The sequence below is a fragment of the Oncorhynchus tshawytscha genome, linkage group LG21, assembly GCF_018296145.1.
Source record: "Oncorhynchus tshawytscha isolate Ot180627B linkage group LG21, Otsh_v2.0, whole genome shotgun sequence".
Classification (NCBI taxonomy): Eukaryota; Metazoa; Chordata; class Actinopteri; order Salmoniformes; family Salmonidae; genus Oncorhynchus; species Oncorhynchus tshawytscha.
The window spans coordinates 37,693,760-37,719,764 of NC_056449.1; the positions used below are offsets into that span (position 1 = coordinate 37,693,760).

Here is a 26,005-nt window from a genome sequence, read left to right on the forward strand (position 1 = left end):
ATTCCTGAACCATCAAAAACGATCGACTTTGACCAACTGTCACTTCACTTGAAGCTCTGTAGTCGCTGGACAGAGAATCATCGTTAAAAAGAAAAGCCCACTCACTGTTTACCGAATACCAATTGTTTATTGCCTTTATTTAAACTCAAACAAAGTCCTAAACTTCACGTGGGAGCAGAAAACAGCAAAGTCAACATTCAGTTTAAATTCACAATAATAAACTCAAACGCCTCCTCTCCCCTGGGGAGCAAGAAGTCCAACTGAATCCACAGAAAATACAACTCACCTCAGTAGTTCCAAGTCTCCGTTTCTGTACTGAAGGTCTTCCTCCATCTTCTTTCTCAGCTCGTTGTTCTCTTGTCTGAGCTGCTCACAAAGAGTCTAGACAAACAGAGGGACACGCATTAGTGAGACAGTACTCTCCGCCTGTACCAAGTCACACACCATTCCCCCTGACCGAGGCAGTCCTGTTCGGTTCCTCCATTTCCTTCCCCATTAGATTATATCATAATCCACCATCCTCATCGTGGGCACATCGATGGTGAGTGATTTTGGCCTCCTTCTCCCCACTGTTCCAGCCAATTACTTTAATATTGGCACCATAGTCACTCTCTGCCCCGATGTCGCGCTATAGAAGGGGTTCGGACCGTTACAGCCCCGATGTCGTGCTATAGAAGGGGTTCGGACCGTTACAGCCCCGATGTCATGCTATAGAAGGGGTTCGGACCGTTACAGCCCCGACGTCGTGCTATAGAAGGGGTTCGGACCGTTACAGCCCCGATGTCGTGCTACAGAAGGGGTTCGGACCGTTACAGCCCCGATGTCGTGCTACAGAAGGGGTTCAAACCGTTACAGCCCCGATGTCGTGCTACAGAAGGGGTTCAAACCGGCCCCGATGTCGTGCTACAGAAGGGGTTCAAACCGTTAGCCCCGATGTCGTGCTACAGAAGGGGTTCAAACCGGCCCCGATGTCGTGCTACAGAAGGGGTTCGGACCGTTACAGCCCCGATGTCGTGCTACAGAAGGGGTTCGGACCGTTACAGCCCCGATGTCGCGCTACAGAAGGGGTTCAAACCGTTACAGCCCCGATGTCGTGCTACAGAAGGGGTTCGGACCGTTACAGCCCCGATGTCGTGCTACAGAAGGGGTTCAAACCGTTACAGCCCCGATGTCGTGCTACAGAAGGGGTTCGGACCGTTACAGCCCCGATGTCGTGCTACAGAAGGGGTTCGGACAGGAATGTCTCATTTGTGACCATAACCGCAGTGGTTCAAGGATTACCTCAAACATAGCAAACTGCTTAAGAGACTGACGGTGTGAGTTTGGTAGCGTTCCAGTCCTCCCGGTCATAATAAGCAGCAGAGGACATGGAAATCCTATTACAGCGCCATCTGAAATTATTCGGACCCCATGACTGTTTCCACGTTGTACATGGTGGTGGCAGCATCGTTCTGTGGGGATGTTTTTCAGCGGGAGGGACAGGCAGACTTAAGCTTGGCACACCTATATTTGAGAAGTTTCTCCCATTCTTCTCTGCAGATCCTCAAGCTCTGCCACGTTGGATGGGGAGCGTCGCTGCACAGCAATTTTCTGGTCTCTCCAGAGATGTTCGATTGGGTTCAAGTCCGGGGTCTGGATGGTCCACTCATAGACATTCAGAGACTTGTCCTGTAGCCACTCCTGCATTGTCTTGGCTGTGTGCTTAGGGTCGTTGTCCTGTTGGAAGGTGAACCTTCGCCCTAGTCTGAGCTCTGGAGCAGGTTTTTATCAAGCATCTCTGTACTTTTCTCCATTCATCTTTCCCTCGATCCTACCTAGTCTCCCAGTCCCTGCTGCTGAGAAACATCCCCATGGCATGATGCTGCCACCACCATGCTTCACCGTAGGGATGGTGCCAGGTTTCCTCCAGACATGATGCTGCCACCACCATGCTTCACCGTAGGGATGGTGCCAGGTTTCCTCCAGACATGATGCTGCCACCACCATGCTTCACCGTAGGGATAGTGACAGGTTTCCTCCAGATGTGACGCTTGGCATTCAGGCCAAAGACCTTGGTTTCATCAGACCAGATAATCTTGTTTCTCATGGTCTGTCCATGATAAGGCATTACTGACTTCTTGTCATCCAACTCAACCAGACAGGTCCTACAAGACACCTACACTTCTGCCCAGTTTTGTGGTCATGTGCGGCAAAGAAGGACATAGGAAAATTACAGTCGGTCCAGAACAGATCAGCACTTAGATGTAAATGTAGGGCGAATGTCAGTTGCATGCATGTCAAGCTCTCCGGGCTCAAAGTTGAGGAGAGATAGCCTGCATCACTGTTGGTCTTTGTGCGAGATGTCGAAGGAACCAAACTGTCCATTCAAGCAGTTGGTACACTGTTCCGGGACACTCATCAATACCAAGCCATGCAGCCAGATGGTCCTGTACAGAGGCTGGGAAACGCAGTATTAAATAGAGCCATGATGACATGGAACTCTGCCACTCCAGGTAACTCAAGTTAGCATTGAAACCAGATTAAAAGAACACTTCACTGAACGACGGGGACTGTCACGTGACATTTAAAATATATATGTATTGTATTTTTAATTATATTGTGCATATTCTGTATTTTATTTGGAGGTGTTGTGTTTCCTATTTGGACCCCAGGAAGAGTATGGTTTTGCAACATAATTTGGTTCAGCATCGGGAATGACAAACACACAATTGTTATTCGCTATACAGGTGACATGCTGAATTTCTAGTTTTCAAAATATACCTGTGTGGACACAACCTGTTAATTTCTCTGCCTGGCTAGCCATTTGTCTACCTGCCTGGCTTTCTCCCAATCTGCCCCTCTCCCCTGTCAGTTACCTGTAGGAGGGAGGTCCTCTGCTCGTTCTTCTGGACCTTGGAGGAGAGGTGGTGGAACTCGACGGCCATGCGTCCCAGGTGGGCTAGGAGCTGGTTGGGGTTGGACGCCTCAGCAAAGATACTGAAGGAGCTCTCTAGACGCTGTAGCTGGCTGGTTAACTCCTGGTTCTCCTGAGGAAGCTGTCCTGTTCCTGCACCAGGCTGGAGGTCAAATCAAACTTTATTTATATAGCACCTCCAAAACAATACATTTCTAGACAAATATGAATTTAAGATAGATCAAAGAAGAGAGATAAACAATAGTAAAACAACAGAGGACCTGAGACCGACACCAAGAAGACTCACTCAGGACTGTCAGAGCCTCTGTACCACCCTACTGACAGGACAGGACTGTCAGAGCCTCTGTACCACCCTACTGACAGGACAGGACTGTCAGAGCCTCTGTACCACCCTACTGACAGGACAGGACTGTCAGAGCCTCTGTACCACCCTACTGACAGGACAGGACAGTCAGAGCCTCTGTACCACCATACTGACAGGACAGTCAGAGCCTCTGTACCACCATACTGACAGGACAGGACAGTCAGAGCCTCTGTACCACCATACTGACAGGACAGGACAGTCAGAGCCTCTGTACCACCATACTGACAGGACAGTCAGAGCCTCTGTACCACCATACTGACAGGACAGTCAGAGCCTCTGTACCACCATACTGACAGGACAGTCAGAGCCTCTGTACAACCATACTGACAGGACAGGACAGACAGAGCCTCTGCACCACCATACTGACAGGACAGGACCGTCAGAGCCTCTGTACCACCATACTGACATGACAGGACCGACAGAGCCTCTGTACCACCATACTGACAGGACAGGACCGACAGAGCCTCTGTAGCACCACACTGACAGGACAGGACCGACAGAGCCTCTGTAGCACCACACTGACAGGTCAGGACCGACAGAGCCTCTGTAGCACCACACTGACAGGACAGGACCGACAGAGCCTCTGTACCCCCATACTGACAGGACAGGACCGTCAGAGCCTCTGTACCACCATACTGACAGGACAGGACAGTCAGAGCCTCTGTACCACCATACTGACAGGACAGTCAGAGCCTCTGTACCACCATACTGACAGGACAGTCAGAGCCTCTGTACCACCATACTGACAGGACAGTCAGAGCCTCTGTACAACCATACTGACAGGACAGGACAGACAGAGCCTCTGCACCACCACACTGACAGGACAGGACCGTCAGAGCCTCTGTACCACCACACTGACATGACAGGACCGACAGAGCCTCTGTACCACCACACTGACAGGACAGGACCGACAGAGCCTCTGTAGCACCACACTGACAGGACAGGACCGACAGAGCCTCTGTAGCACCACACTGACAGGTCAGGACCGACAGAGCCTCTGTAGCACCACACTGACAGGACAGGACCGACAGAGCCTCTGTACCCCCCATACTGACAGGACAGGACCGACAGAGCCACTGTACCCCCATACTGACAGGACAGGACTGTACAGAGCCACTGTACCCCCAAACCGACAGGACCGAGCAGACCCCCATACCGACAGAGCCTCTGTACCCCCATACTGACAGGACCGACAGAGCCTCTGTACCCCCATACTGACAGGACCGGACCGACAGAGCCTCTGTACCCCCATACTGACAGGACCGGACCGACAGAGCCTCTGTACCCCCATACTGACAGGACCGGACCGACAGAGCCTCTGTACCCCCATACTGACAGGACCGGACCGACAGAGCCTCTGTACCCCCATACTGACAGGACCGGACCGACAGAGCCTCTGTACCCCCATACTGACAGGACCGGACCGACAGAGCCTCTGTACCCCCATACTGACAGGACCGGACCGACAGAGCCTCTGTACCCCCATACTGACAGGACCGGACCGACAGAGCCTCTGTACCCCCATACTGACAGGACCGGACCGACAGAGCCTCTGTACCCCCATACTGACAGGACCGGACCGACAGAGCCTCTGTACCCCCATACTGACAGGACCGGACCGACAGAGCCTCTGTACCCCCATACTGACAGGACCGGACCGACAGAGCCTCTGTACCCCCATACTGACAGGACCGGACCGACAGAGCCTCTGTACCCCCATACTGACAGGACCGGACCGACAGAGCCTCTGTACCCCCATACTGACAGGACCGGACCGACAGAGCCTCTGTACCCCTGACAGGACCGGACCGACAGGCCTCTGTACCCCCATACTGACAGGACCGACAGAGCCTCTGTACCCCCATACTGACAGGACCGGACCGACAGAGCCTCTGTACCCCCATACTGACAGGACCGGACCGACAGAGCCTCTGTACCCCCATACTGACAGGACCGGACCGACAGAGCCTCTGTACCCCCATACTGACAGGACCGGACCGACAGAGCCTCTGTACCCCCATACTGACAGGACCGGACCGACAGAGCCTCTGTACCCCCATACTGACAGGACCGGACCGACAGAGCCTCTGTACCCCCATACTGACAGGACCGGACCGACAGAGCCTCTGTACCCCCATACTGACAGGACCGGACCGACAGAGCCTCTGTACCCCCATACTGACAGGACCGGACCGACAGAGCCTCTGTACCCCCATGACAGGACCGGACCGACAGAGCCTCTGTACCCCCATACTGACAGGACCGGACCGACAGAGCCTCTGTACCCCCATACTGACAGGACCGGACCGACAGAGCCTCTGTACCCCCATACTGACAGGACCGGACCGACAGAGCCTCTGTACCCCCATACTGACAGGACCGGACCGACAGAGCCTCTGTACCCCCATACTGACAGGACCGGACCGACAGAGCCTCTGTACCCCCATACTGACAGGACCGGACCGACAGAGCCTCTGTACCCCCATACTGACAGGACCGGACCGACAGAGCCTCTGTACCCCCATACTGACAGGACCGGACCGACAGAGCCTCTGTACTGACCCCCGACATACTGACAGGACCGGACCGACAGAGCCTCTGTACCCCCATACTGACAGGACCGGACCGACAGAGCCTCTGTACCCCCATACTGACAGGACCGGACCGACAGAGCCTCTGTACCCCCATACTGACAGGACCGACCGACAGAGCCTCTGTACCCCCATACTGACAGGACCGGACCGACAGAGCCTCTGTACCCCCATACTGACAGGACCGGACCGACAGAGCCTCTGTACCCCCATACTGACAGGACCGACCGACAGAGCCTCTGTACCCCCATACTGACAGGACCGGACCGGACCGACAGAGCCTCTGTACCCCCATACTGACAGGACCGGACCGACAGAGCCTCTGTACCCCCATACTGACAGGACCGGACCGACAGAGCCTCTGTACCCCCATACTGACAGGACCGGACCGACAGAGCCTCTGTACCCCCATACTGACAGGACCGGACCGACAGAGCCTCTGTACCCCCATACTGACAGGACCGGACCGACAGAGCCTCTGTACCCCCATACTGACAGGACCGGACCGACAGAGCCTCTGTACCCCCATACTGACAGGACCGGACCGACAGAGCCTCTGTACCCCCATACTGACAGGACCGGACCGACAGAGCCTCTGTACCCCCATACTGACAGGACCGGACCGACAGAGCCTCTGTACCCCCATACTGACAGGACCGGACCGACAGAGCCTCTGTACCCCCATACTGACAGGACCGGACCGACAGAGCCTCTGTACCCCCATACTGACAGGACCGGACCGACAGAGCCTCTGTACCCCCATACTGACAGGACCGGACCGACAGAGCCTCTGTACCCCCATACTGACAGGACCGGACCGACAGAGCCTCTGTACCCCCATACTGACAGGACCGGACCGACAGAGCCTCTGTACCCCCATACTGACAGGACCGGACCGACAGAGCCTCTGTACCCCCATACTGACAGGACCGGACCGACAGAGCCTCTGTATACTGACAGGACCGACCGACAGAGCCTCTGTACCCCCATACTGACAGGACCGGACCGACAGAGCCTCTGTACCCCCATACTGACAGGACCGGACCGACAGAGCCTCTGTACCCCCATACTGACAGGACCGGACCGACAGAGCCTCTGTACCCCCATACTGACAGGACCGGACCGACAGAGCCTCTGTACCCCCATACTGACAGGACCGGACCGACAGAGCCTCTGTACCCCCATACTGACAGGACCGGACCGACAGAGCCTCTGTACCCCCATACTGACAGGACCGGACCGACAGAGCCTCTGTACCCCCATACTGACAGGACCGGACCGACAGAGCCTCTGTACCCCCATACTGACAGGACCGGACCGACAGAGCCTCTGTACCCCCATACTGACAGGACCGGACCGACAGAGCCTCTGACAGAGCCTCTGTACCCCCATACTGACAGGACCGGACCGACAGAGCCTCTGTACCCCCATACTGACAGGACCGGACCGACAGAGCCTCTGTACCCCCATACTGACAGGACCGGACCGACAGAGCCTCTGTACCCCCATACTGACAGGACCGGACCGACAGAGCCTCTGTACCCCCATACTGACAGGACCGGACCGACAGAGCCTCTGTACCCCCATACTGACAGGACCGGACCGACAGAGCCTCTGTACCCCATACTGACAGGACCGGACCGACAGAGCCTCTGTACCCCCACAGGACCGGACCGACAGAGCCTCTGTACCCCCATACTGACAGGACCGGACCGACAGAGCCTCTGTACCCCCATACTGACAGGACCGGACCGACAGAGCCTCTGTACCCCCATACTGACAGGACCGGACCGACAGAGCCTCTGTACCCCCCGACAGAGCCTCTGTACCATACTGACAGGACCGGACCGACAGAGCCTCTGTACCCCCATACTGACAGGACCGGACCGACAGAGCCTCTGTACCCCCATACTGACAGGACCGGACCGACAGAGCCTCTGAGCCTCTGTACCCCCATACTGACAGGACCGGACCGACAGACCCCCCCCATACTGACAGGACCGACCGACAGAGCCTCTGTACCCCCATACTGACAGGACCGGACCGACAGAGCCTCTGTACCCCCATACTGACAGGACCGGACCGACAGAGCCTCTGTACCCCCATACTGACAGGACCGGACCGACAGAGCCTCTGTACCCCCATACTGACAGGACCGGACCGACAGAGCCTCTGTACCCCCATACTGACAGGACCGGACCGACAGAGCCTCTGTACCCCCATACTGACAGGACCGGACCGACAGAGCCTCTGTACCCCCATACTGACAGGACCGGACCGACAGAGCCTCTGTACCCCCATACTGACAGGACCGGACCGACAGAGCCTCTGTACCCCCATACTGACAGGACCGGACCGACAGAGCCTCTGTACCCCCATACTGACAGGACCGGACCGACAGAGCCTCTGTACCCCCATACTGACAGGACCGGACCGACAGAGCCTCTGTACCCCCATACTGACAGGACCGGACCGACAGAGCCTCTGTACCCCCATACTGACAGGACCGGACCGACAGAGCCTCTGTACCCCCATACTGACAGGACCGGACCGACAGAGCCTCTGTACCCCCATACTGACAGGACCGGACCGACAGAGCCTCTGTACCCCCATACTGACAGGACCGGACCGACAGAGCCTCTGTACCCCCATACTGACAGGACCGGACCGACAGAGCCTCTGTACCCCCATACTGACAGGACCGGACCGACAGAGCCTCTGTACCCCCATACTGACAGGACCGGACCGACAGAGCCTCTGTACCCCCATACTGACAGGACCGGAGCCTCTGTACCCCCACACAGAGCCTCTGTACCCCCATACTGACAGGACCGGACCGACAGAGCCTCTGTACCCCCATACTGACAGGACCGGACCGACAGAGCCTCTGTACCCCCATACTGACAGGACCGGACCGACAGAGCCTCTGTACCCCCATACTGACAGGACCGGACCGACAGAGCCTCTGTACCCCCATACTGACAGGACCGGACCGACAGAGCCTCTGTACCCCCATACTGACAGGACCGGGACCGACAGAGCCTCTGTACCCCCATACTGACAGGACCGGACCGACAGAGCCTCTGTACCCCCATACTGACAGGACCGGACCGACAGAGCCTCTGTACCCCCATACTGACAGGACCGGACCGACAGAGCCTCTGTACCCCCATACTGACAGGACCGGACCGACAGAGCCTCTGTACCCCCATACTGACAGGACCGGACCGACAGAGCCTCTGTACCCCCATACTGACAGGACCGGACCGACAGAGCCTCTGTACCCCCATACTGACAGGACCGGACCGACAGAGCCTCTGTACCCCCATACTGACAGGACCGGACCGACAGAGCCTCTGTACCCCCATACTGACAGGACCGACAGGACCCCCATACTGACAGGACCGGACCGACAGAGCCTCTGTACCCCCATACTGACAGGACCGGACCGACAGAGCCTCTGTACCCCCATACTGACAGGACCGGACCGACAGAGCCTCTGTACCCCCATACTGACAGGACCGGACCGACAGAGCCTCTGTACCCCCATACTGACAGGACCGGACCGACAGAGCCTCTGTACCCCCATACTGACAGGACCGGACCGACAGAGCCTCTGTACCCCCATACTGACAGGACCGGACCGACAGAGCCTCTGTACCCCCATACTGACAGGACCGGACCGACAGAGCCTCTGTACCCCCATACTGACAGGACCGGACCGACAGAGCCTCTGTACCCCCATACTGACAGGACCGGACCGACAGAGCCTCTGTACCCCCATACTGACAGGACCGGACCGACAGAGCCTCTGTACCCCCATACTGACAGGACCGGACCGACAGAGCCTCTGTACCCCCATACTGACAGGACCGGACCGACAGAGCCTCTGTACCCCCATACTGACAGGACCGGACCGACAGAGCCTCTGTACCCCCATACTGACAGGACCGGACCGACAGAGCCTCTGTACCCCCATACTGACAGGACCGGACCGACAGAGCCTCTGTACCCCCATCTGGACCCCCATACTGACAGGACCGGACCGACAGAGCCTCTGTACCCCCATACTGACAGGACCGGACCGGCCTCTGTACCGACAGAGCCTCTGTACCCCCATACTGACAGGACCCGGACCGACAGAGCCTCTGTACCCCCATACTGACAGGACCGGACCGACAGAGCCTCTGTACCCCCATACTGACAGGACCGGAGGAGCCTCTGTACCCCCATACTGACAGGACCGACCGACAGAGCCTCTGTACCCCCATACTGACAGGACCGGACCGACAGAGCCTCTGTACCCCCATACTGACAGGACCGGACCGACAGAGCCTCTGTACCCCCATACTGACAGGACCGGACCGACAGAGCCTCTGTACCCCCATACTGACAGGACCGGACCGACAGAGCCTCTGTACCCCCATACTGACAGGACCGGACCGACAGAGCCTCTGTACCCCCATACTGACAGGACCGGACCGACAGAGCCTCTGTACCCCCATACTGACAGGACCGGACCGACAGAGCCTCTGTACCCCCATACTGACAGGACCGGACCGACAGAGCCTCTGTACCCCCATACTGACAGGACCGGACCGACAGAGCCTCTGTACCCCCATACTGACAGGACCGGACCGACAGAGCCTCTGTACCCCCATACTGACAGGACCGGACCGACAGAGCCTCTGTACCCCCATACTGACAGGACCGGACCGACAGAGCCTCTGTACCCCCATACTGACAGGACCGGACCGACAGAGCCTCTGTACCCCCATACTGACAGGACCGGACCGACAGAGCCTCTGTACCCCCATACTGACAGGACCGGACCGACAGAGCCTCTGTACCCCCATACTGACAGGACCGGACCGACAGAGCCTCTGTACCCCCATACTGACAGGACCGAGCCTCTGTACCGACAGAGCCTCTGTACCCCCATACTGACAGGACCGGACCGACAGAGCCTCTGTACCCCCATACTGACAGGACCGGACCGACAGAGCCTCTGTACCCCCATACTGACAGGACCGGACCGACAGAGCCTCTGTACCCCCATACTGACAGGACCGGACCGACAGAGCCTCTGTACCCCATACTGACAGGACCGGACCGACAGAGCCTCTGTACCCCCTCTGTACCCCCATACTGACAGGACCGGACCGACAGAGCCTCTGTACCCCCATACTGACAGGACCGGACCGACAGAGCCTCTGTACCCCCATACTGACAGGACCGGACCGACAGAGCCTCTGTACCCCCATACTGACAGGACCGGACCGACAGAGCCTCTGTACCCCCATACTGACAGGACCGGACCGACAGAGCCTCTGTACCCCCATACTGACAGGACCGGACCGACAGAGCCTCTGTACCCCCATACTGACAGGACCGGACCGACAGAGCCTCTGTACCCCATACTGACAGGACCGGACCGACAGAGCCTCTGTACCCCCATACTGACAGGACCGGACCGACAGAGCCTCTGTACCCCCATACTGACAGGACCGACCGACAGAGCCTCTGTACCCCCATACTGACAGGACCGGACCGACAGAGCCTCTGTACCCCCATACTGACAGGACCGGCCTCTGTACCCGACAGAGCCTCTGTACCCCCATACTGACAGGACCGGACCGACAGAGCCTCTGTACCCCCATACTGACAGGACCGGACCGACAGAGCCTCTGTACCCCCATACTGACAGGACCGGACCGACAGAGCCTCTGTACCCCCATACTGACAGGACCGGACCGACAGAGCCTCTGTACCCCCATACTGACAGGACCGGACCGACAGAGCCTCTGTACCCCCATACTGACAGGACCGGACCGACAGAGCCTCTGTACCCCCATACTGACAGGACCGGACCGACAGAGCCTCTGTACCCCCATACTGACAGGACCGGACCGACAGAGCCTCTGTACCCCCATACTGACAGGAGGAGCCTCTGTACCCCCATACTGACAGGACCGGACCGAGCCTCTGTACCCCCATACTGACAGGACCGGACCGACAGAGCCTCTGTACCCCCATACTGACAGGACCGGACCGACAGAGCCTCTGTACCCCATACTGACAGGACCGGACCGACGAGCCTCTGTACCCCTGACAGGACTGACAGAGCCTCTGTACCCCCATACTGACAGGACCGACAGAGCCTCTGTACCCCCATACTGACAGGACCGGACCGACAGAGCCTCTGTACCCCCATACTGACAGGACCGGACCGACAGAGCCTCTGTACCCCCATACTGACAGGACCGGACCGACAGAGCCTCTGTACCCCCATACTGACAGGACCGGACCGACAGAGCCTCTGTACCCCCATACTGACAGGACCGGACCGACAGAGCCTCTGTACCCCCATACTGACAGGACCGGACCGACAGAGCCTCTGTACCCCCATACTGACAGGACCGGACCGACAGAGCCTCTGTACCCCCATACTGACAGGACCGGACCGACAGAGCCTCTGTACCCCCATACTGACAGGACCGGACCGACAGAGCCTCTGTACCCCCATACTGACAGGACCGGACCGACAGAGCCTCTGTACCCCCATACTGACAGGACCGGACCGACAGAGCCTCTGTACCCCCATACTGACAGGACCGGACCGACAGAGCCTCTGTACCACCCTACTGACAGGACCGTCAGAGCCTCTGTACCACCCTACTGACAGGACCGTCAGAGCCTCTGTACCACCCTACTGACAGGACCGTCAGAGCCTCTGTACCACCCTACTGACAGGACCGTCAGAGCCTCTGTACCACCCTACTGACAGGACCGTCAGAGCCTCTGTACCACCCTACTGACAGGACCGTCAGAGCCTCTGTACCACCCTACTGACAGGACCGTCAGAGCCTCTGTACCACCCTACTGACAGGACCGTCAGAGCCTCTGTACCACCCTACTGACAGGACCGTCAGAGCCTCTGTACCACCCTACTGACAGGACCGTCAGAGCCTCTGTACCACCCTACTGACAGGACCGTCAGAGCCTCTGTACCACCCTACTGACAGGACCGTCAGAGCCTCTGTACCACCCTACTGACAGGACAGGACCACCCTCAGAGCCTCTGTACCACCCTACTGACAGGACCGTCAGAGCCTCTGTACCACCCTACTGACAGGACCGTCAGAGCCTCTGTACCACCCTACTGACTGGCTACTAATCAAGTCATGTCAAAACACAACAGATTTCTCTCTCCAGTTTTGTGGATACTAGATGTATACAAATAAGGAAAAGTCCTATCTGAATCATACAGCCTGTAGATAGTCAGTCTCCCTTGTGTGTCAGTCTCAATCCCACCGTGTCCTATTGACAGGTCATGTAAATTATGCTCCCTATCCTATAATGCAAAACTCCCTTAAGATTGAGTCAGAGGTGGTGAAACGTTTATAAAAAGCTCAGTGTAGGGGGCTACCGAGTGGGGCAGAAGTCTAAGGCACTGCATTGCATGCAGTAGTGCTAGAGGCGTTACTACGGTCCTGGGTTCATATACCGGGCTGTGCCACAACCGACCATGGTAGGGAGTCCCATAGGACGGCGCACAATTGTCCCAGCATCGTCCGGGTTAGGGGAGGGTTTGGCCCAGCATCGTCCGGGTTAGGGGAGGGTTTGGCCCAGCATCGTCCGGGTTAGGGGAGGGTTTGGCCCAGCATCGTCCGGGTTAGGGGAGGGTTTGGCCCAGCATCGTCCGGGTTAGGGGTGGGTTTGGCCGGTGGGGCTTTACTTGGCTCATCACGCTCTAGCGACACCTTGAGGGCGGGCCGGGTGCCTGCGGGCTGACCCCAGATGCCAGTTGAACGGTGTTTTCCTTCGACACATTGGTGCGGCTGGCTTCCGGATTAAGCTGGCGGGTGTTAAGGAGCGCGGTTTGGCAGGTCATGTTTCGAAGGACGTATGGACTCCACCTTCGCCTCTCCCGAGCCCGTTGGTGAGTTGCAGCGATGACACAAGATTGAACAATTTGGGAGAAAGGGGGGGGATAAAATACAAAATAAATAAATAAAATAAGAAAAGCTCAGTGTATAGCCTTGAAGAAATACGTCCTAGTTTCCTATCCTTTGGGTGATGAGGCATACGTCAGTGACGGTCATATGCCATGTGACTCTATACCACATCTGTCCGGAATATTCTGTGACTGATATTATTCCCTGTCAAGCATTCCCTAACAGCAGGTGTGTGTGTGTGTATAGTCAGTAATAATCGTGGACATTCCCTGTGCTGACGACTCATGTTGAGCTCCCAGTATTGAGTTAGTTAGCGGTTGACTCACAACAAAAAGAGACAGAGAGACAGAGGAGAAGTTCCTGATATGGGAGAAATGACCAGAGAACAGAGAACTAAGGAAATGAAACTCGAGGAGCTGCTTCCAAGCTCTTACATTCATCACCAGGTATGTTTTAACTGTGTTGACTAGAAGTTATGACACATACACATATATACAGTGCATTTGGAAAGTACTCAGACCCCTTAGGTTTTTCCCACATTTTGTTAGGTTACAGCCTTATTAAATCAATCTACACACAATATCCCATAATGACAAAGCAAAAACAGGATTGTAGAAATGTTTACTAATTTATAAAAGCAATTAAACTGAAATATCACATTTACTTAAGTATGCAGACTCTTTCTTCCGGTACTTTGTTGAAGCACCTTTGGCAGCGATTACAGCCTCGAGTCTTCTTGAGTATGACGCTACAAGCTTGGCAAACCTGTATTTTGGGAGTTTCTCCCATTATTCTCTGCAGATCCTCTACAGATCATCTGTCAGGTTGGATGGGGAGCGTCGCTGCAAAGCTATTTTCAGGTCTCTCCAGAGATGTTCGATCAGGTTCAAGTCTGGGCTCTGGCTGGGCCACTCAAAGACATTCAGAGACTTGTCCAGAAGCCACTTCAGTGTTGTCTTGGCTGTGTGTTTAGGGTCATTGTCCTGTTGGAAGACGAACCTTCGCCTGCAGTCTAAGGTCCAGAGCAGGTTTTCGTTTATTTTTTAAAATAAATTTACAAAAATGTCTAAAATCCTGTTTTCGCTTTGTCATTAGGTGGTATTGTGTGTAGATTGCTGAGGATTTTTATTTATTTAATCTATTTCAGAATAAGTCTGTAACCAAAGGCACTGAATATACACATATTACAATCTTGCTGAATGTGATCCTTCTAGACACAAACAGATGCATTGAGTGGTTCTGAATGTAGGCTACACACACACACACACACACCTTTATAGATGAAACTGAATCTATTACATAAAGAACCTGGATCGTTTCCAAACATCCCATTTGAGCCCCGTTATTGTTAGCTAGCCCCGTGTGAAAAATGGTACTTACCGTCTGGGTATCGGAGGTCTTCTCCATATTCACCACCTCAAACTCTGACAGACCTTCCTAGAAGCACCAAACAGGAGAATGACAAACTGTAAATAGATCCAGACTGAACTTCTGGATGGCATTTTTAATGTCTCTGCGTCCAGTGAGAAGGATAGTTAGAGGTAGTTTGGCGAGCCAATGCTAACTAGCATTAGCGCAACGGCACTGGAAGTGTATGAGAACAGCTAGTATGCTGCGCTAACGCTAGTTAGAAACTTCCTTCAAACTACACGTAGAGACATAAAAATGTTATCCACGAGTTCGCCTGACTCCGGGTAAGTAGAAAAAGGGCTTCATGGCAAAAACCCCCCAACTAACCCTTTAACACTAGAACAGATAAAGCAGTCATTTTGACTGCTCGTGAATTTGATTTATGTCTCTGCCATTTTGTAAGTCATGCCCCGCTCCGTCCTTGATTTTTCCTAAATAAGTCTATAACACACTGTCGGTGTTAGAATCGTAATATCACAAACAAAACTAGAGTTACAAGCAGTTACAGGAGGGCATGTCATTTTTTTATGGTTTTCCCCAGTTGCCCCTACTTCTTCCAACAGTTTTATTTCTTTATTTCCCCTTTATTTAACCAGGTAGGCTAGTTGAGAACAAGTTCTCATTTACAACTGCGACCTGGCCAAGATAAAGCATAGCAGTGTCAACAGACAACACAGAGTTACACATGGAGTAAACAATTAACAAGTCAATAACACAGTAGAAAAAAGAAAAAAAAGAGTCTATATACATTGTGTGCAAAAGGCATGAGGAGGTAGGCGAATAATTACAATTTAGTAACAAAACGGATGGCACTGTGATAAACTGCATCCAGTTTGCTGAGTATTGGAAGCTATTTTGTAGATGACATCGCCGAAGTCGAGGATCGGTAGGATAGTCAGTTTTACTAGGGTAAGTTTGGCGGCGTGAGTGAAGGAGGCTTTGTTGCGGAATAGAAAGCCGACTCTAGATTTGATTTTAGATTGGAGATGTTTGATATGAGTCTGGAAGGAGAGTTTACAGTCTAGCCAGACACCTAGGTACTTATAGATGTCCACATATTCTAGGTCGGAACCAACCAGGGTGGTGATGCTAGTCAGGCGTGCGGGTGCAGGCAGCGAGCGGTTGAAAAGCATGCATTTGGTTTTACTAGCGTTTAAGAGCAGTTGGAGGCCACGGAAGGAGAGTTGTATGGCATTGAAGCTCGTTTGGAGGTTAGATAGCAGTGTCCAAGGAAGGGCCAGAAGTATACAGAATGGTGTCGTCTGTGTAGAGGTGGATCAGGGAATCGCCCGCAGCAAGAGCAACATCATTGATATATACAGAGAAAAGAGTCAGTCCGAGAATTGAACCCTGTGGCACCCCCATAGAGACTGCCAGACCTCCGATTTGACACACTGAACCAACAGTAAACAGGGCCTGCTCCGCTACTTCTCCCGACAGTAAACAGGGCCTGCCTGCAGTAAACAGGGCTACTTCTCCCAGCAGTAAACAGGGCTACTTCTCCCAGCAGTAAACAGGGCTACTTCTCCCAGCAGTAAACAGGGCCTGCTCCGCTACTTCTCCCAGCAGTAAACAGGGCTTGCTCCGCTACTTCTCCCAGCAGTAAACAGGGCTACTTCTCCCAGCAGTAAACAGGGCTACTTCTCCCAGCAGTAAACAGGGCTACTTCTCCCAGCAGTAAACAGGGCTACTTCTCCCAGCAGTAAACAGGGCTACTTCTCCCAGCAGTAAACAGGGCTACTTCTCCCAGCAGTAAACAGGGCTACTTCTCCCAGCAGTAAACAGGGCCTGCTCCGCTACTTCTCCCGACCGTAAACAGGGCTACTTCTCCCAGCAGTAAACAGGGCTACTTCTCCCAGCAGTTGAAAGTGCAGTGCCCAGATGATAATCACCCCGATAATTGCCTTGAAACTGAACCTAAACTAATTTTACACATATAACAGATGAAACTAATGTAGTATGCTGAGGAAAATGGGTGAGTTGATGAGCGAGGGGTTAACAAACCATAGCTAATTATATATTCATCAATTGTGAATTTAGAACACTGTGAGCCATTGTTAAATCTCTAAAATAGTATGTACCCTATATCAGTCCACCGAATCCCAGCCGTCTTAGTCTACTCTGGACTACTGGGAGCAGGCTACAAAGTGAGAGTGTGTGTGTAATTGTACATGCTGAACAGCTTTCAATATCTAGGAAAATATCCATATTAGGCCGCAGGTGAGGGAGTGTCAGAGAATGTGGTGATGAGGCTTTGTGGTATCTTAGGTTGGCACCATGGACAATTTCTTAACTTCACTGTCATTGGGCAAAAAAGTTGCTTGCAAAGAAAACAAGTCCGGCTGGCACCATGAACGAAGTGAGACGGGAGCTCCATCTCTGAACATAAAGCACCTGCACAGCCGTTGTACAACAGTGCTGAAGAATGACCAGTGTAACTAACCCTAACCCCGGCAGTCTAACTAACCCATGGCAGTCTAACTAACCCATGGCAGTCTAACTAACCCATGGCAGTGTAAGACAACAGGACACAAAGAGAGAACCAGAGACTATTGCTACTTTCAGTTAGCCTTTACTGGAAGCCAGAAACCAGTTGGGACAGACCTAAAAGCACCACCTTGACATGAGAATGTTACGTTTCAGATGTAGGCTAATAAGGCTGTACTTAATGTGCTGGACTGCTCAGCCTGATCAATAACATCTAGAAAATATGAAGTACTCTAAAGCTATAAAGTAATATCTGTTGACTTACGCTGGGCTGCTCATGATTTAGGGCCTTCCCCGTTGAGAGACACGGCTGACTCTCTCTCTGGTCCATACTGGGCTGGCGGTGAAGCTTCCCCTGACCTGAAACAGTCAGGAGTCGCCATTACAGGGTCGTTATATAGTCACACCACTGTTACAGGGTCTTTATATAGTCACAGCACTGTTACAGGGTCTTTATATAGTCACACCACTGTTATATAGTCACACCACTGTTATATAGTCACACCACTGTTATATAGTCACACCACTGTTATATAGTCACACCACTGTTATATAGTCACACCACTGTTACATGGTCGTTATAGTCACACCACATATAATCACACCACTATTACAGGGTCCTATATAGTCACACCACTGTTACAGGGTCATTATATAGTCACAACACTGTTACAGGGTCGTTATATAGTCACAGCACTGTTACAGGGTCATTATATAGTCACACCACTGTTACAGGGTCCTTATATAGTCACAACACTGTTACAGGGTCCTTATATAGTCACACCACTGTTACAGGGTCCTTATATAGTCACACCACTATTACAGGGTCGTTATATAGTCACAACACTGCTACAGGGTCCTTATATAGTCACACCACTATTACAGGGTCCTTATATAGTCACAACACTGTTACAGGGTCATTATATAGTCACAACACTGTTACAGGGTCCTATATATAGTCGCCCCACTGTTATATAGTCACACCACTATTACAGGGTCCTTATATAGTCACAGCACTGTTACAGGGTCATTATATAGTCATTATCCCTATAGTCACACCACTGTTACAGGGTCGTTATATAGTCACACCACTGTTACAGGGTCGTTATATAGTCACACCACTGTTATATAGTCACACCACTGTTACAGGGTCATTATATAGTCACACCACTGTTACAGGGTCATTATCATATATAGTCACACCACTGTTACAGGGTTGTTATATAGTCACACCACTGTTACAGGGTCCCTATATAGTCACACCACTGTTACAGGGTCATTATATAGTCACAACACTGTTACAGGGTCATTATATAGTCACACTGCTACACTGTTACAGGTCCCTTATATACCACTGTTACAGGGTCATAGTCACACCACTGTTATATAGTCACACCACTGTTATATAGTCACACCACTGTTACAGGGTATAGTCATATAGTCACACCACTGTTACAGGGTCGTTATATAGTCACACCACTGTTACAGGGTCATTATATAGTCACACCACTGTTACAGGGGGTCATTATATAGTCACACCACTGTTACATATAGTCACACCACTGTTACAGGGACATTATATAGTCACACCACTGTTACAGGGTCGTTATATAGTCACACCACTGTTACAGGGTCGTTATATAGTCACACCACTGTTACAGGGTCGTTATATAGTCACACCACTGTTATATAGTCACAGCACTGTTACAGGGTTGTTATATAGTCACACCACTGTTACAGGGTCGTTATATAGTCACACCACTGTTATATAGTCACACCACTGTTACATGGTCACACCACTGTTATATAGTCACAACACTGTTACAGGGTCCTTATATAGTCACACCACTGTATAATCACACCACTGTTACATGGTCCTTATATAGTCACAACACTATTACAGGGTCCTTATATAGTCACACTATATAGTCACACCACTGTTACAGGGTCCCTATATAGTCACAACACTGTTACAGGGTCCCTATATACACCCCACTGTTACAGGGTCCCTATATATAGTCACACCACATATAGTCACACCACTGTTACAGGGTCCTTATATAGTCACACCACTGTTACAGGGTCCTTATATAGTCACAACACTGTTACAGGGTCCTTATATAGTCACAACACTGTTACAGGGTCCTTATATAGTCACAACACTGTTACAGGGTCCTATATAGTCACAACACTGTTACAGGGTCCCTATATAGTCACAACACTGCTACAGGGTCCCACAACACTGTTACAGGGTCCTATATAGTCACAACACTGTTACAGGGTCCTTATATAGTCACAACACTGTTACAGGGTCCTTATATAGTCACAACACTGCTACAGGGTCCTTATGTTCACAACACTGTTACAGGGTCCTTATATAGTCACAACACTGTTACAGGGTCCTTATATAGTCACAACACTGCTTCCTACAGGGTCCCTATATAGTCACAACACTGCTACAGGGTCCCTATATAGTCACAACACTGTTACATGGTCGTTATATAGTCACAACACTATTACAGGGTCCTTATATAGTCACAACACTGCTACAGGGTCCCTATATAGTCACAACACTGTTACAGGGTCCCTATATATAGTCGCCCCACTGTTACAGGGTCCTTATATAGTCACACCACTATTACAGGGTCGTTATATAGTCACAACACTGCTACAGGGTCCTTATATAGTCACACCACTATTACAGGGTCCTTATATAGTCACACCACTATTACAGGGTCGTTATATAGTCACACCACATATAGTCACACCACTGTTACAGGGTTCCGGCGCCGACAGAGATGGCCGCCTCGCTTCGCGTTCCTAGGAAACTATGCAGTTTTTTTTGTTTTTTTTACGTGTTATTTCTTACACTAGTACCCCAGGTCATCTTAGGTTTCTTTACATACAGCCGACAAGAACTACTGAATATAAGATCAGCGTCAACTCACCATCAGTACGACCAAGAATATGTTTTTCGCGATGCGGATCCTGAGTTCTGCCTTACAACCAGTGTAACCGAGTGGATCACATGCAGCGACCAAAAAAAAAAAACGACTCAGAAAAAGAGGGAAACGAAGCGGTCTTCTGGTCAGACTCCGGAGACGGGCACATCGTGCACCACTCCCCAGCATTCTTCTTGCCAATGTCCAGTCTCTTGACAACAAGGTTGATGAAATCCGAGCAAGGGTAGCATTCCAGAGGGACATCAGAGACTGTAACGTTCTCTGCTTCACGGAAACATGGCTCACTGGAGAGACGCAATCCGAAGCGGTGCAGCCAGCGGGTTTCTCCACGCATCGCGCCGACAGAAACAAACATCTTTCTGGTAAGAAGAGGGGCGGGGCGTATGTCTTATGGCCAACGTGACATGGTGTGATGAAGGAAACATACAGGAACTCAAATCCTTCTGTTCACCTGATTTAGAATTCCTCACAATCAAATGTAGACCGCATTATCTACCAAGAGAATTCTCTTCGATTATAATCACAGCCGTGTATATCCCCCCAAGCAGACACATCGATGGCTCTGAACGAACTTTATTTAACTCTCTGCAAACTGGAAACGATTTATCCGGAGGCTGCATTCATTGTAGCTGGGGATTTTAACAAGGCTAATCTGAAAACAAGACTCCTAAATTTTATCAGCATATTGATTGCGCAACCAGGGGTGGAAAGACCCTGGATCATTGTTATTCTAACTTCCGCGACGCATATAAGGCCCTGCCCCGCCCCCTTTCGGAAAAGCTGACCACGACTCCATTTTGTTGATCCCTGCCTACAGACAGAAACTAAAACAAGAAGCTCCCACGCTGAGGTCTGTCCAACGCTGGTCCGACCAAGCTGACTCCACACTCCAAGACTGCTTCCATCACGTGGACTGGGAGATGTTTCGTATTGCGTCAGACAACAACATTGACGAATACGCTGATACGGTGTGCGAGTTCATTAGAACGTGCGTTGAAGATGTCGTTCCCATAGCAACGATTAAAACATTCCCTAACCAGAAACCGTGGATTGATGGCAGCATTCGTGTGAAACTGAAGGCACGAACCACTGCTTTTAATCAGGGCAAGGTGTCTGGTGACATGACTGAATACAAACAGTGCAGCTATTCCCTCCGCAAGGCTATCAAACAAGCTAAGCGCCAGTACAGAGACAAAGTAGAATCTCAATTCAACGGCTCAGACACAAGAGGTATGTGGCAGGGTCTACAGTCAATCACGGACTACAGGAAGAAACCCAGCCCAGTCTCGGACCAGGATGTCTTGCTCCCAGGCAGACTAAATAACTTTTTGCCCGCTTTGAGGACAATACAGTGCCACTGACACGGCCTGCAACGGAATCATGCGGTCTCTCCTTCACTGCAGCCGAAGTGAGTAAGACATTTAAACGTGTTAACCCTCGCAAGGCTGCAGGCCCAGACGGCATCCCCAGCCGCGCCCTCAGAGCATGCGCAGACCAGCTGGCCGGTGTGTTTACGGACATATTCAACCAATCCCTATACCAGTCTGCTGTTCCCACATGCTTCAAGAGGGCCACCATTGTTCCTGTTCCCAAGAAAGCTAAGGTAACTGAGCTAAACGACTACCGCCCGTAGCACTCACATCCGTCATCATGAAGTGCTTTGAGAGACTAGTCAAGGACCATATCACCTCCACCCTACCTGACACCCTTGACCCACTCCAATTTGCTTACCGCCCAAATAGGTCCACAGACGATGCAATCTCAACCACACTGCACACTGCCCTAACCCATCTGGACAAGAGGAATACCTATGTGAGAATGCTGTTCATCGACTACAGCTCGGCATTCAACACCATAGTACCCTCAAGCTCGTCATCAAGCTCGAGACCCTGGGTCTCGACCCCGCCCTGTGCAACTGGGTACTGGACTTCCTGACGGGCCGCCCCCAGGTGGTGAGGGTAGGCAACAACATCTCCTCCCCGCTGATCCTCAACACTGGGGCCCCACAAGGGTGCGTTCTGAGCCCCCTCCTGTACTCCCTGTTCACCCACGACTGCGTGGCCATGCACGCCTCCAACTCAATCATCAAGTTTGCGGACGACACAACAGTGGTAGGCTTGATTACCAACAACGACGAGACGGCCTACAGGGAGGAGGTGAGGGCCCTCGGAGTGTGGTGTCAGGAAAATAACCTCACACTCAACGTCAACAAAACTAAGGAGATGATTGTGGACTTCAGGAAACAGCAGAGGGAACACCCCCATCCACATCGATGGAACAGTAGTGGAGAGGGTAGCAAGTTTTAAGTTCCTCGGCATACACATCACAGACAAACTGAATTGGTCCACTCACACAGACAGCATCGTGAGGAAGGCGCAGCAGCGCCTCTTCAACCTCAGGAGGCTGAAGAAATTCGGCTTGTCACCAAAAGCACTCACAAACTTCTACAGATGCACAATCGAGAGCATCCTGGCGGGCTGTATCACCGCCTGGTATGGCAACTGCACCGCCCTCAACCGTAAGGCTCTCCAGAGGGTAGTGAGGTCTGCACAACGCATCACCGGGGGCAAACTACCTGCCCTCCAGGACACCTACACCACCCGATGCTACAGGAAGGCCATAAAGATCATCAAGGACATCAACCACCCGAGCCACTGCCTGTTCACCCCGCTGTCATCCAGAAGGCGAGGTCAGTACAGGTGCATCAAAGCTGGGACCGAGAGACTGAAAAACAGCTTCTATCTCAAGGCCATCAGACTGTTAAACAGCCACCACTAACATTGAGTGGCTACTGCCAACACACTGTCAATGACACTGACTCTACTCCAGCCACTTTAATCATGGGAATTGATGGGAAATTATGTAAATATATCACTAGCCACTTTAAACAATGCTACCTTATATAATGTTACTTACCCTACATTGTTCATCTCATATGCATACGTTGATACTGTACTCTATATCATCGACTGCATCCTTATGTAATACATGTATCACTAGCCACTTTAACTATGCCACTTGGTTTACATACTTATCTCATATGTATATACTGTACTCGATATCATCTACTGTATCTTGCCTATGCTGCTCTGTACCATCACTCATTCATATATCCTTATGTACATATTCTTTATCCCCTTACACTGTGTATAAGACAGTAGTTTTTTTTTGGAATTGTTAGTTAGATTACTTGCTCGTTATTACTGCATTGTCGGAACTAGAAGCACAAGCATTTCGCTACACTCGCATTAACATCTGCTAACCATGTGTATGTGACAAATAAAATTTGATTTGATTTGATTTGATTTGGGTTGTTATATAGTCACACCACATATAGTCACACCACTGTTACAGGGTCATTATATAGTCACACCACTGTTACAGGGTCCTTATATAGTCACAACACTGCTACAGGGTCCCTATATAGTCACACCACTGTTACAGGGTCATTATATAGTCACAACACTGTTACAGGGTCATTATATAGTCACAACACTGCTACAGGGTCCCTATATAGTCACACCACTGTTACAGGGTCGTTATATAGTCACACCACTGTTACAGGGTCGTTATATAGTCACACCACTATTACAGGGTCGTTATATAGTCACACCACATATAGTCACACCACTGTTACAGGGTCGTTATATAGTCACACCACATATAGTCACACCACTGTTACAGGGTCGTTATATAGTCACACCACTGTTACAGGGACATTATATAGTCACACCACTGTTACAGGGTCGTTATATAGTCACACCACTGTTACAGGGTCGTTATATAGTCACACCACTGTTACAGGGTCGTTATATAGTCACACCACTGTTACAGGGTCGTTATATAGTCACACCACTGTTACAGGGTCGTTATATAGTCACACCACTGTTACAGGGTCGTTATATAGTCACACCACTGTTACAGGGTCGTTATATAGTCACACCACTGTTACAGGGTCGTTATATAGTCACACCACTATTACAGGGTCGTTATATAGTCACACCACATATAGTCACACCACTGTTACAGGGTCGTTATATAGTCACACCACATATAGTCACACCACTGTTACAGGGTCGTTATATAGTCACACCACTGTTACAGGGACATTATATAGTCACACCACTGTTACAGGGTCGTTATATAGTCACACCACTGTTACAGGGTCGTTATATAGTCACACCACTGTTACAGGGTCGTTATATAGTCACACCACTGTTACAGGGTCGTTATATAGTCACACCACTGTTACAGGGTCGTTATATAGTCACACCACTGTTACAGGGTCGTTATATAGTCACACCACTGTTACATGGTCGTTATATAGTCACAGCACTGTTACAGGGTCGTTATATAGTCACACCACTGTTACAGGGTTGTTAATATAGTCACAGCACTGTTACAGGGTCATTATATAGTCACACCACTGTTACAGGGTTGTTAATATAGTCACAGCACTGTTACAGGGTCATTATATAGTCACACCACTGTTACAGGGTTGTTATATAGTCACACCACTTATATAGTCACAGCACTGTTACAGGGTCATTATATAGTCACAACACTGTTACAGGGTCGTTATATAGTCACAGCACTGTTACAGGGTCGTTATATAGTCACAGCACTGTTATATAGTCACAGCACTGTTACAGGGTCGTTATATAGTCACACCACTTATATAGTCACAGCACTGTTACAGGGTCGTTATATAGTCACAGCACTGTTATATAGTCACACCACTGTTACAGGGTCGTTATATAGTCACAGCACTGTTATATAGTCACACCACTGTTACATGGTCGTTTTATAGTCACACCACATATAGTCACACCACTATTACAGGGTCGTTATATAGTCACACCACTGTTACAGGGTCCTTATATAGTCACAACACTGTTACAGGGTCATTATATAGTCACAACACTGCTACAGGGTCCCTATATAGTCACACCACTGTTACAGGGTCGTTATATAGTCACACCACTGTTACAGGGTCGTTATATAGTCACACCACATATAGTCACACCACTGTTACAGGGTCATTATATAGTCACACCACTGTTACAGGGTCATTATATAGTCACACCACTGTTACAGGGTCGTTATATAGTCACAGCACTGTTACAGGGTCGTTATATAGTCACAGCACTGTTACAGGGTCGTTATATAGTCACAGCACTGTTACAGGGTCGTTATATAGTCACACCACTGTTATATAGTCACACCACTGTTACAGGGTCATTATATAGTCACAGCACTGTTACAGGGTCGTTATATAGTCACACCACTGTTACAGGGTCGTTATATAGTCACACCAC

General features: G+C 51.3%; 1 protein-coding gene across 9 annotated transcripts in view; it reads right to left on the reverse strand.

Annotated features, from left to right (window-relative positions):
• The window catches only part of tnip1 (TNFAIP3 interacting protein 1), a 53,285-nt gene that overhangs the window by 16,144 nt on the left and 11,136 nt on the right, over nucleotides 1-26,005 (reverse strand). For all 9 annotated transcript variants that reach the window (XM_042303464.1, XM_042303461.1, XM_042303460.1 and 6 more), the window contains 4 exons: nucleotides 17,990-18,084; nucleotides 15,208-15,264; nucleotides 2,856-3,056; nucleotides 287-381 (listed from right to left, as the gene is read on the reverse strand). In XM_042303464.1, coding sequence (XP_042159398.1) covers nucleotides 287-381; nucleotides 2,856-3,056; nucleotides 15,208-15,264; nucleotides 17,990-18,084 — 448 coding nt within the window. The remainder of the gene's footprint in view (nucleotides 1-286; nucleotides 382-2,855; nucleotides 3,057-15,207; nucleotides 15,265-17,989; nucleotides 18,085-26,005) is intronic.